Source organism: Rhea americana, unplaced genomic scaffold, assembly GCF_003343005.1.
Source record: "Rhea americana isolate MKP2758 unplaced genomic scaffold, rheAme1 scaffold_111, whole genome shotgun sequence".
In the NCBI taxonomy this organism is placed as follows: domain Eukaryota; kingdom Metazoa; phylum Chordata; class Aves; order Rheiformes; family Rheidae; genus Rhea; species Rhea americana.
This window is the reverse complement of record NW_028185162.1, coordinates 554,252-566,693: the sequence shown is the minus strand read 5'-3', so window position 1 is coordinate 566,693 and position 12,442 is coordinate 554,252. Positions and strand designations below refer to the sequence as shown.

The following is a 12,442-nucleotide window of genomic DNA, read 5'->3' as shown; positions in this document are numbered from 1 at the left end:
CTTCAAATTGCCCTTGAGGTCCCCTGGTCACGGGTCTGTCCTGCAGCCCTGTCCAGGCTGGGAGGGAGCAGAACTGGTACTGAAGTTTTTTGACTAGTTATTCTCATTGCAGGACTGCATATTGGGTGCTCACTAGCCCCAGGGTATAGTGCCCCCTCGCAATTTAGTCACATTCATAGCATGGGCTGGTGAGATGAAGGTATAATGTTTTGAGTCTTGTGATGATGATGTTTCTGCCCGGCTGGTACAGCTTTTCTAGCTGAGTAGTTTTCTTGTAGTGGCTAAGAAGCTTATTGATAGCTGCTGAAAAGGAACGGAGCCTAGGACCAGACAGGCAATTGCACGCAGCGTGGCTGGCTGTTTCACGGTGTAGCAGGATTTGAGCATTTGCTCGCAGCCGCCTGTCTGGAGGGAGGCTGCACCCGGAGGCTCTGAGCAGTCATGGCTCGCTCGCCCACCGTGGTCAGCCGTGGGCCCTCCACACCCTGCCTGCTCCAGCCTCCCAGCATTGCTGAGAGGCAGCTATTATATTTCCTGTTTTGTAGCTGAGGCCATTGAGGAATACTGAAATACTGAAAAATAGRGACTGCAGTCCCCTGGGGCTAGGGGCTGAATAAATGCCAGGGAATAGGTTCCCTGCTTTGCCAGTRTGGAGAACAGGACCTGCCACTCCAGATGCCGACTGCTAGCCAAACTGTACTTGGTAGGTCCTGTGACAGCGATGTGAAGACGTCTCGATGAGGAGCTTTCTGAATCTGGTTTCSTGGGCGAGGTGGGTGGGCTGTCACCAAGTGAAGAAATGGCCCRTATCAGATAGTCGTGGAATGTGATACATATCCTTAATCAGGCTAAACTGGTGTTTTATTAGGTACAGACCTATTCACTTGCCCTATGGTTTTAAAAAAAGTCTGAAAATTAAAATGGAGAAGGAAAAAGGCCTCTCCTAGGGGCACTGTAAAGCTCTCCTGTAAATATCGTGCGTTTTCTCACTTCTCCCTCCTTTCCTGGCATGAGATGCTATTCTGGTATCTCTCTCTCTTTCTCTTTTTTTAATCTAATGTGCTTACATTTTATCAATTAACTGGTTGTCTCCTGATTCCCATGGCAACACAACAGGCTCTTGAATTTCTGATTCTTCGGGCAGTCAGGGTGCCTGGCATGTCTCTCAGGAGCAATAAGATTACAAAAGGGTTCTGCAGGATGTAGGAGGTGCATGGGTAATGCTCGCTGTACGCTGCTTCTCATGCTAAACTCTTCCTTCCCCCTTTGTTTCCATTGCCCAGTGCTGAGAAACGTACAGCTGTGCCTGCACTGATACGCTATGGGATGACAAAATACACGGAGCGAGCGGATGCATGGCTCCTTTGGAAGTGGACTTATATATACACACTTATAAAAATATAAACATTTAAAGTTACGGTACTTAAATATAACATGAGGCTGAGTTTGTCTCACGAGGGATCCTACAGCGAAGGTTATTCTTGCAGATGCTGWGGAGTGTTTTGCTCTGCTCCTTCTGCTTCAGCCTTTGGAGCTTGTTCAAAGGGGGTTTCTTGCTTCTGTACCACAGCAAAGCTCTCTCTCTTCAGCTCTTCCTACAGCAGAAGTCTCCGGGAGCTGGAAGAGCCTCTCTCCTTTGTGTGGAAACCTCTGCAATTCCAGGGGTTTTGGGCACGTGGCTTTCATTGACACAGTAACAAGAGCCGTGTGAACAGGCTGAAGCTTCAACTGGTCTTCAGCTCTTTCAGCTCTTCGCTCAGAGGAGTCTGTTAGGATCTAGGTGCCTGAGGCAGTGTGGGGTGGCCCGTCCGTGTGGGCCCCYAAAACTGACAGGAGGAGTTTGCAGGAAGGGCGCTAAGTGCCAGGTCTGCTGTGGGTGTTTGTAGTGTGTTGCACGCAGTCCTACAGAAGCTAAAGGGAAAGTAGGGACTTGGAGCTGGGTAAGAGGCACATGTAGCAGGTGCTGCATGAGACATTGATCTGTAGATTGTTATTCAGTCCTGAAAGTGCTGTGACCTACAGGAAGACCATTTAAATGGGAAAGAATGAGCTGGCTAATGAGCACAATGGGGCTGAGGTTGGGAAGCCCAAGCCTGTTCGTGATGCCTTGGAGCCTGATCCCGGAGAAGGAGGGAGGAGTTGTCCTCACCATCCTGTTTGGCAAGTGGGGTTTGTGCTGGACAGAAGAGAGGGAGGCAGCGAGCCCCTGAGCAGAGGAGGAGAGTTTTTCATGTTGCCAGCTTCCAGGTAAGCTGCTCAGGGTTAACGCCCAATAACGATGCTAGGGGAGTCCCTTTGGCACCCTCGCTGGCATTGCCAGGTGACTCCTGAGGATAAGGTTGGAGTTAAATATAATCAAGACTTTGGTTTTATTCCTCTTGTGAGACTTTATTCTTGGCTTTGTACCTGAGAACTGTACCCTTGCTTTGCTGTTYGTAAGTTTTTCTTGGATCTTGTTTGTGTTTAATTGGGGAATCTGACAAGAACAAGAAACTTTCTTCACACAAATCTGTGTGAAGCAGACGTAGACCAGATGTTTAGGTGCCGCAGGCTGGGGGAGGCTCAGGAATGCTGTGCATTTGGGTGGGTTTCCCTAAGCTGAGGGAGCTGCTTGGAGAGCAGGTATCTGCAGATGACAACTCTTGGAGAGTAATGCCCTTCAGACAGCAGAGGTTAGCACTTGTTCTTGCTGTCAGCTAATTTCTGTTTTGAGCTGTTCTAAGATTCTTCTGAACTTGAAGAAAAGGTTAGCTGCAACTGAGGCAGAAACRCTTTTCAGCAGTCTCCATTACTGCCTTTTCTTTCCTTACCACGGGATGGGTTTCCTGAACATGCTCCATGCTTTTGTCTTCTAGTTCAGATCAGATTCAGACCAAACAGAGGTACTACCTTCCCAGAGACACAGACAAGCTGAAGCAGTTGTTCCATAGTGGTTTATCAAGAATGTTGACTCTGGAGTCTAGTGATAACCAAAATATCAATATTAACATCCCCTAATGCAACTGTTTTAGCAGAAACTAAGTTGTCCATACTACTGTGTGCCAGTACACTAGCTAGCAAGTATTCTTTTCTTTCCCCTGAGATTAGGCCTGTAGCAACTATCTTGGTGTGAGGGCTTTTTTTTGTTCTTTGGGCTTTCTGGGAGCTGAACTTGATCTGTCAGGCCCATTACTTGTGGGAGAGCTAGGAAAGTGGTGCAGGCTGAATAACAGTGATGACTGAGGCTGAACAAGTTTTACAGTTCACTTCAGATAGGCATTCAAGTTTGACCTGCCTGTGCAGCTGCTCAGACTTTCCCTGTCAGCCCTGTCCAGGAGCAAATGTTCTTCCTGGGCATGCTGTTGGCTTCTCCCTAGGGCTATCCCTCAGCTCCTGCTGTTAGTATCTCCTGTCCAGGGATCAAAGGGGGCAAACAAGGCTGGTAATGGGAGTTACCTTGCTTTGACTTCCTGTTCCTAACACTAAATTGAGAGTGYAGGTTGATCTTCTCTGAACACATGAGCACTGTGAAGGGTGTAGGATTTGGGGTGCTTTCTTGTCTTTGCAGACATTCAAAGTTAGCGAGGGCTAAATGRTGCAATGGGTATGCTTTCTTTATTCTCACAGGAAGTTGTTCCTGTTTGTGCTGTGGAAAATTTTGTGCTTTATGCCCTGGATTTAGCGTCTTTTGATAATAGTGAAGGCAGCGTTTCCCTCTGCCCGGTGGTGATGAGTTCCATTTGCTTATGCTCATTGTGCCTGGCTCTATGCAAGGCTCTGATTGCTTATTGCAATGGGTTCAAGTGACCTGGCCTGGAGACTCCCTTGCAGCACCTTTTCTAGAGCCATTTCTGTTTCCTGGTCCTGGCTGTGCTGGTGGTGCCAAGAAGACCTTGTGTTAGTACCAAACCTACCTTTGCTGAGCCCAGGGAAGCAGCTGCAAATCTGTAGTGCCTCAGAGACTGAAGCTGGCTGATATTTTGAGTTAACCAGAGAGTCTGGAAACCTGGAATCCTCCTGTGGTCCATTGAGGTGCAGCCTCAAACTCAAGCACAGGGGTCTTTAGGTTTTTTGTGGTTGAAGGCACCCCAGAAATTTTAACTTAGTTTGACTGGAAGGTCCAGATAACTTCCTCTGAGMCCAGGGTATGTCAGACCATCTAACGCACATGTGCCCCACACTAGCTACAGGGGAGAAGCCCTTGGGAGCTCAGTGCTGCAAAATGCTGAGGATTCAGGGCATGACTTACAGGATGTTAGTTTGCAAGCTAAGTTTCTCAGTCCATTAGGAAATGTTTTGTTTGGGGAGAAAATACCTATACATGTATGTGTATACATACTTATATTTTTGCTTGTCTGTTTGTTCTAGAGCTTTATCTCCTCCTCCTATAGTCTTAAGCATGTTTTAATAAATCCACATGCTCTTTATTTTAATTCTCCTTGGACCTAGACTGAAAGCACAAAGCTTGTGATGGGGGGTTTGGGGTCAGCAAGCATTGCAGTTGTTGCTAGTTAGTCTGTTCTGATTATCTTTGTCCCTATTCGGAGGCCAGTCTCGTAATTCAGGGTCTCCTTGTGTACTGCAGAATTTCTGTACTATGATGGACTGATCAAGGTATCCTGGAAAGGGTGACTGAGATGGTGAATTTCTGGCATCATCTGCAGTTCTCCTCCTCCCAGAGCAGCTGGAGGTTCTGCTGGATGGGCTGATGCGAGAGCGTTTCTTATCACAGGTCTTGCTGCGTTCTGCTGCAGTGAATGTCAGCCCTAGAAAGGCTGTTTATACCTGTTTATAGATAAACCATTTATATTGAAAATAACCCAGGTGTCTACTTACTGCTGGCTTCTACTCCTGCAAAAGGCGTCTCAGCAGTTGGGCAAACTGAGTAATTTGCAAAGCCAGCTGTGTGGTCCTACAGGAGTTGTTAATACCCTTGGAGGGGACTGTTAATGCTTGGGTTAACTGCATGTGGGGTTTCTATAGTACCAGATGCTAAAACATCAGTGTCCCCTCATTTTTGATGAAAGATTGACAACTTTCCTCAGAGATGTTTGGTCTCCATTTGGACCTTATGCCCCTCTCACCACTCCTGCCCCTTGGAGTTATTCATGCTAGTGCTCCTGTGCAAACCATCCCTCAGTGTTGTGATGGGGGTGGGAGTAAGTGGGTGTTATAAAGGGGGATAAGGACATGGGCTTGGTTCTTTGTTGTGAGGGACCTGCAGAACCTGGGCAGAATGTGGGAAGTCCAGTGCCGATCCCTTTCCAGACAAGGAAGACGTGTAAGTAGTGAGATTACTCAGGTTCTCACCTTTGGCCAGTGTAAATCTAAAAATCAACTTGTGGTCCCGGATGTTTCCTTTTTAATGCCCTTTCCTAGTGTTTTGGCTGCCTTAGGTTTTCTCCTCATACCAAATCCTCTTTTCCCTTGATTCACAGGCTCACCTTTACACAAGCAGGGTACCACCTCCACCGCCAGCGCCGAGAAGTCGGGGTCAAAGGTTGCCGAGGTGGGCGATGATTTCCTGGGAGACTTTGTGGTGGGCGAACGTGTCTGGGTAAATGGAGTGAAGCCAGGTGTGATCCAGTATCTTGGGGAGACGCAGTTTGCTCCAGGCCAGTGGGCAGGGGTCGTTCTGGATGACCCGGTGGGTAAGAATGACGGCTCCGTTGGTGGAGTACGTTACTTTGAATGCCAGCCGCTGCAGGGGATTTTTACGCGACCTTCCAAGCTGACGCGGCAACCGGTGGCCGAGGGCTCGGGGAGCGACGCCCACTCCGTGGACTCCCTCACGGCTCAGAACTTGTCGCTGCACTCGGGGACGGCCACGCCACCTCTCTCCACTCGTGTCATCCCCCTGCGAGAGAGCGTCTTGAACAGCGCCATGAAGACCGGCAACGAGTCTGGATCTAACCTATCGGACAGTGGGTCTGTGAAAAAAGGGGAGAAGGACTTACGGCTTGGAGATCGCGTACTGGTGAGTTGAAAGCCCCCTTGAAAGCCAAGGACAAGAATTTGTCCCCTCCCTAAATGTCCCTGGTCAGGGTAGGGACAAAAAAGAAGAGTTGGTGGTGGGGTGTGACAACATGGTTCGCAAAGATGCATRGACCAAGCAGACTTCGAATTTCTGCATTTACTGTTGCTGGGGATGCTGTCTTGCAGACAGGTCTCTCTTAAATTAATGCAAGACAGCTTGTTCCAGAGTACTTCCTGTATTGGACAAGTCTGAGCAGTAGGGTAGCATCAGAGTGCAACTGCAATCTGAGAGGGAAGTAGCAARGAGAAGAATCTTTGCTTATTCTTTTCTAAGCCAGCATACATACCCTTGCAGACTGTATCAAAATGTATCAGGCCTTTTCCTAGAACTGAAAAAAAAAATCTAATACACACACACAAAAAAAAAACAACAAAAAAAGCCTTGTCGCATGTGATCATAGGTTCCCTTCTCATGTTTTCATTTTTATATGTTGGATATGACGSTAATTCCTTTCCCATATAGAAGGGAGCTTATGGCTGATTTTAAAAACTGGCAGAACTTTTTAGACCATTGTGCTTACAGATSAATTCTCCAAGTCTGATTGTGGTGGTGTTTTCATCATCTACAGTAGAATACCTGATATCTTTAAGTCATTTTTGGCCCAATTTTGGCTTAATGGAAGCTTGTCATCAAGTTTGTCACCATTTATGTCCTAGCAAAGGAGTAGTATTTTCAGTGGAGGTTTTAAAGGGGAGGAAAAATATCAAATCATGAACAAATTGAGTTTGATTCTACAGTTTGTAAAATAGTTCGGTAGTTCTTTTTTGGTGTATGTGATACACATAGTGATATCAAATATTGGGAGGGATCAAGCACTTAAGCACAGATCTTTTGCAGCAGTATCCCCTGCAGCATCACTGGAACTACAAGATGAAGGTAACTTTACCAGACAGAGATGGCAGGTTCCCAGGCGGTTAGTCTGCATGCATCCTGGACAATGCAACTCCCCTTTTAAGTTATAGCTATGTAGTATTTCYTTTCTGGGCACCTGTTTTTTCCAATACCGATGTCTATAGTAGGAAATGCACATCTGCCATCTGAGTAATAATATGTTAAGTTCTACCAAACCCCTCTTCTGTATTTTTCTGAGCAGTCCTAGGCTGTGCTCAAGTGAGTAGAGATTTTTGATGACCGAAGCAATGAGTGAAATAATAGACTAAGCCAGCAGCAGTTTTTTGGCCTAAAATATGCCAGTCTGCACCAGAGCAAGATGAACTATTGAGGGCCAAATACTCATCAGTAATATGTAATTTTCCTTGTGCTGATGAGTTATCTGTGAGGGACCATCTAACACAGCAGTTCTAGCAGTAGCCTCACGCTAGAGCCCGGTGGACACGCTACTCTCTTTAGGTGGCACAGTGACTGGCTTGGGAGCAGGTTTCTTGGCCAATTTGAATTCAAGAGGAGCRTGTACAGTAGGATATCAGATGCAGYCTCAGATATGCTGTGTGGCTTCAGAGAGTGGGTGCTGCTGCTGGYGATAGCAGCAACCTTGGGGATTGCAGGGTGCAGCACTAGCTGATGGGGCTGAGGTCTTTGCTGCTCTCTGCAGTCCCTGGGGAGCTCTGGGCAGCTGGGCCAAGTTAGGGCCACTCTGGGTGGCCATCTGAGCAACGAGTGGCTGTGACAGGCCACCCGTGTGTCTTCTGGGTCAAAACTGTTCTACTCTGAGGATTGCAGAATATATTGCGTCCAAATGTTAGATGTCTCTGGAATTAAAAATACACTTCCTGAGCTAGCAGTGCACTTGCAAAGCACTGCTGGGTTGTCCCATAGTTGTTCTTTTATTTAWATAATTAAGTTTGATCATTTTCAAAGAAAGTAAGAGTGAAGATTGCTTCTCCCTGTGCCCACCTGCTAAGACATTTGGTAAAACTAATTTGAATATGTGGGCATGCAGGCCCAGCTGTAGAGGTGAGAAGTAGGTTTATATTCTCAAGTTTTCTCAGGAAAGCACACTACATTCAGTTGCAGTATCATGGCAGGAGCTGCCTGCTGCTCAGGGCTTTCAGTTGTCACTCGTGTCTCTTCTTCCCGAGTTTGCTCCTCCRGCGTCTGCCTCTCTCCCCTCCCCGTCCCTACCGGCAGCAAAGCATCCACTGTCCCTCCTGCTCCCTGGGGAAGGGTGGCAGTGATACTTTCTGTTTACAAACATGCTGACAGTTCAAAGTTGCTATATTAAAGTAACCRCACATGAGGGGGGGAAAAATAACCTTGGGAATTCAGGCCTCCTCTGGTCTGCTTGTTTGCTCTCCTTTCATGCTTTACCTGTTACACGTGGCTGGCGGAAAGGACTGAAGTGAGAACTTTCAATTTAAGCATTTACAGTAAACTTCAAAATCTAAAAATTTATAGTAGTCTTAGCTCTGTTCTTTGTGAAGCAGCCAGGCAATGGGCTAGCTTTTTCCAAATCTTCCTTAATTCTTTAATCCATCTCTTTGGTCCCGACTTCAAGCTCGCTGAGGCAGTATCTGTCCATCTAATACAGTGCTTAGCTCAGTGGGGCCCTGCACAGACCTCAGCATGCTAGCAATTTATATTACATTTAATACAAATCATTAGCATCTCTCCCCTTGAGCTTCTGTTGGTTTTGGAGAGTGGTTTTAAACGAAGCTGSCTTCTTAAAAACCTTCCCTTCCTGCCTGTCAATATACTTCTCCCCCAAAGTGGGAGATGGTGGAGTCTTTTTTTTTTTCTTTTTTAGTAATAGAGACATCTGCTAGTCATGTTTGATATTTAAATGCATAAACAATAATTCTGGGTTAGCCTGGATTGGCCTCCGATTCCCCAAGCAAATTTTTGCTCTTGCCCTCCACGAATTGGTGCGACTTCTGTTGTCTTTATTGCCCTTACTCTACGCTTTCCTGRAAGATTCTTTCCATTTGTGAATGTCTTTGAAGCAGACAGGATCCACCAGAGGCTTTTTAAGCGAGGGAGGACATGCGTTTTCAGTAATTGCTCTGTCGAGAGAGCACAAGGCTGTGGGGGGCCCTTTTGGGCCTGTCAGGTAGACACCGGCCGTAGTAGATGTTAGTGCTCTGCGTCCTGGTTGCTTTCCTGCTAGTGGTTTTCTTTAACTTCATTAAAGTCCATTATAGCTTGAAAATTTTCTTGCTTTTCAATGACTTTGTTCAAAGACCCATTCTGACTCTGCAGTGGTTGTTAAAAGTGACTTAATGGAGCTTTCCATTAGAAGAATTAGATAATATTTGCCTTTGGCACTTTCTAACTCAGACTTTTTCCCAGAGATGCAAAAACTACATTAAAGAGATTAAAAAAAAATCTTTTAGAAATCACTTCTTGAAGTCTGGCAAATGGAAGTGAAACAATTAACCTTTGCTTTATTAAGAATGGAGCTTCCGAAAGTATTATTTGTGCAGTATGTAAATGTGGGTGATCATCACTAGAGTACTGCTTTTAAGATRAGCTGGCTTGTGCTTCTCCAGCTCTGGGAAAGAAAGGATGGAAACAGATGAAACAGTTGAACATTTTCTGCTTGGGAAGAAGAATCTCTGCTGTGTTGTTTTTCCCCTAAGAAAATGTATTTCACATTCCTCCAGTGGGAAGTGGAGAAGAATGTGCTGTCAGCAGCTGAGCTCCTTCCACCCTAGACGTGATTACTTTCTTAGCAGGGTGGGGAGGAGGTGAGTGTGGTCTATATACYGGTTTAATTAATGAAATCCTCTTCGTAGAGGTATCCTGCCCTTTAGCTATCCTTCTGCTTCCTAACCAGGAGCGCTGTTTTCAGTCGTGAAACCTAGTAAAAAACAAGACTAATGCCTGGGTTATGTTAATTGCTGATTGAATACGTTATTGTAGGATGTTGCCCCAGATGCTCTTCAGGTAGATTCTAGGTTTGATTTTGTGAAAAGCTGGTAGGTGTCAAAGTCAAAAATCCGTGCTTAAGTAGCAGAAAAAGCACTGACACTGAGCTTACGGTGGAGCGATGCCTTGGCTGAATGACAGGCAAGAACTAGCCCAGCAGGCTGGTTATGCCTGGTGGAAATACGCTCTGCGTTCACCCCGTGCGTGTGATTTTAATCATTTTTTCCTCTGTACGCTGCAAAGTGTTTCTGCTTGTGGTATATTACAACCTYTGGCTCCTGGCAAATTACAGAAAATTCTCATGAATAAACTAATCACATCCTTTTCAACATCCCCCCACTACCCCTCCAGCCTTGATTTGCTAGCCTGAAGCTGCAGAGAGCCTTTAACCACCTATGTGAAAAATCATTCCTCGTAGAAGCTCYCCAGCAAGGAGAGTCGCAGTTGGGCAGAGAAAGCCACTTGCTCTGCTGCTGTCAGCTTGTGTTGAGTTATTTTGGTGTCTGAGACCGAAGTCTTGCTGCTGTGAAGGCATGTGAGGCATTAGGCAGGAGTGATTTGTTCTCTTTCTTTTCTTAGTAAATGGGCTGAGCCCTCCTAACTCGCTTGTGTCTTACAGGTGCAGAAATGCTCCTTTATGGCTTTACAGAAAGGCAATAACAAGATGCCGTTTTCTGAGTTGAAGCCAGGCTGTAAAGAAAAGAGGGTCATATTCCTCTAGTTCTACCAAGGTGATATTTTCAGGGAAGATGTAATTAATATTTCATTGCCTGTTTTCATCTCAGTCCGTAGGGAGAACAGTGATTGCTGTGTCTTGACTGGGAAGTGCAGCAGTATGGCCGAGACCAAGACTTTGCACTTCTCAGTCGCTTCTGCTCTGGCGTTTCCCCTTGGAAGATCTGGACAGYGACTGTTGCTCAGTCGTGCTGATGAGCGGGTCTAGTTAGCTTCAACTATACAACAGGAGTGGGAGAGTCCCTCTGTGTGAAAGTGAACCCTGCTTCCAGTCAGGGCTGGCTCTCTGGTCTTGGGGACATCTGACCGAAGGAATGGTGATCAAGCCGACTGTATTTGCTCACTCTCTCCTTCCTTCCTGGTAGGAGCCACCTTCCCCACTGCTCCCCTGCTTAGGCAGGGTTCTTCTCTTAGTGCAGAAAATTACATCTGTGAAATACCTTTAAACGCATCTCTGAATGGAAGACCTTATCCAGGCTGCAGGAGTCACCTGGAGCCAGCGTCCCTTCACAGCCAGGCTGCCTTAAGCAGGCAGTAGTTACTGCAGACGTGCTAGTCTGAGGTGGTTGTGGAGCCCCGAGCCGGCAGCGTGTGGTCTCTGCRGAATGGTACGTCTCTGCTCCCTACGGAGGGCCGTGACAGGTAATGGCAAGAACAGTTTCTAGTTATCTGCAGGAGTCAAGAGACGGGAAAACATCTAGGTCTCCTAGTCTGAGCTCTTTCCTCACGGTGTAGGACTGATGTGAAGTACAGTGGGACTGCTGTTGCCACAGAAGMGAGTGTTGTTGTGTTGCCCGTCACTGTGCTGGAGCTAAGAGGTAGTGAACAGCCCAAAGCAGCCACCCTGCCCTGCTGCCACATTAACCCTTTGAGGCCTTGAGGGATACACACACCCTGGTAACCATTAATTTGGGCTGGTGCATTGGCCAATCCTTGTCTGTCTTTTGCAGCATCTATCATTAAATAGGGGTTGTAAGCAGCCTGAGTTGGAATGAACTGTATTATTAACATAGGCAGAGTTTGTCACAGGCAGCCCCAGGAGGGCGTGCTGCAATTCTAGACTTTCCACTTGCATTGCATCCTGAGGGGGTTATCTTCTCTCTGGTGCCAGAAGGATGCGTGTGCACAAGCMTCTTGCATCCACAGTGTTGTCAGACTTGTCCCTGTGCAACACTTGTAGGGATGGGAAAGCCCAAAGCTGGGGGTTCATGATAAAAATGAACGTGTGTGTGTGTACATACATACATATTTCCTATAAATTCATGAAGAAACATGTCCTGTAATTCTCAGCTGACTCTTTCCCCCTTACACTAACAGCTACCTTTTGGCATTCAGAGTTCGTGTAGAGAGTCCTTAGTAAGATGCCATCTGAAATGAGTTGTATTTGCAGATGAACCTAACCAGCAGCCATACTTCCCCCTTACCACCAGCTTGCTGGGCTCTGTGCCTGGCTGTTGACGATGTCAGCCAGGACGTGTCTGATAATGAGCGGTGACGTGTTTCCTCTAGGTATCATTACACTTACAGATYGTTATTTCACATGCTCTGTAATAGCTGGACCCAAACTCTCACGCTGCTGCAAAAAGCACCCTCAGTAAACCCACCTTCCCCTTCCTTTCTCTTCCCACAGGCGAGGAGGTAAGAGTTCTGCCAGCTCTGTAAGAACCCAGCCTGAGATGTGGGAGTCCTGCAGAGGAGCTGTCGGTATACTCTGCTCCTGCATTTATTGTTCCTACCTCGACCCTCTTAGCAGCAGCACTCAGTCTTGCTGGAAGTGGTTTGGCAAGCAACTGAGGAAAGTAAATCCAGATGAATAGATTAGAGTTTAAGCTGGCAGCACAGCACTGCTCCTTGATTTCTGCCTGG

The 12,442-nt window shown here is 46.7% G+C and overlaps 1 protein-coding gene across 2 annotated transcripts in view; it reads left to right on the top strand.

The window, feature by feature from the left end:
• Positions 1-12,442, top strand: part of CLIP2 (CAP-Gly domain containing linker protein 2) — a 98,817-nt gene that overhangs the window by 48,926 nt on the left and 37,449 nt on the right. For both annotated transcript variants that reach the window (XM_085314973.1, XM_085314980.1), the window contains exon 3: positions 5,418-5,956. In XM_085314973.1, coding sequence (XP_085171099.1) covers positions 5,418-5,956 — 539 coding nt within the window. The remainder of the gene's footprint in view (positions 1-5,417; positions 5,957-12,442) is intronic.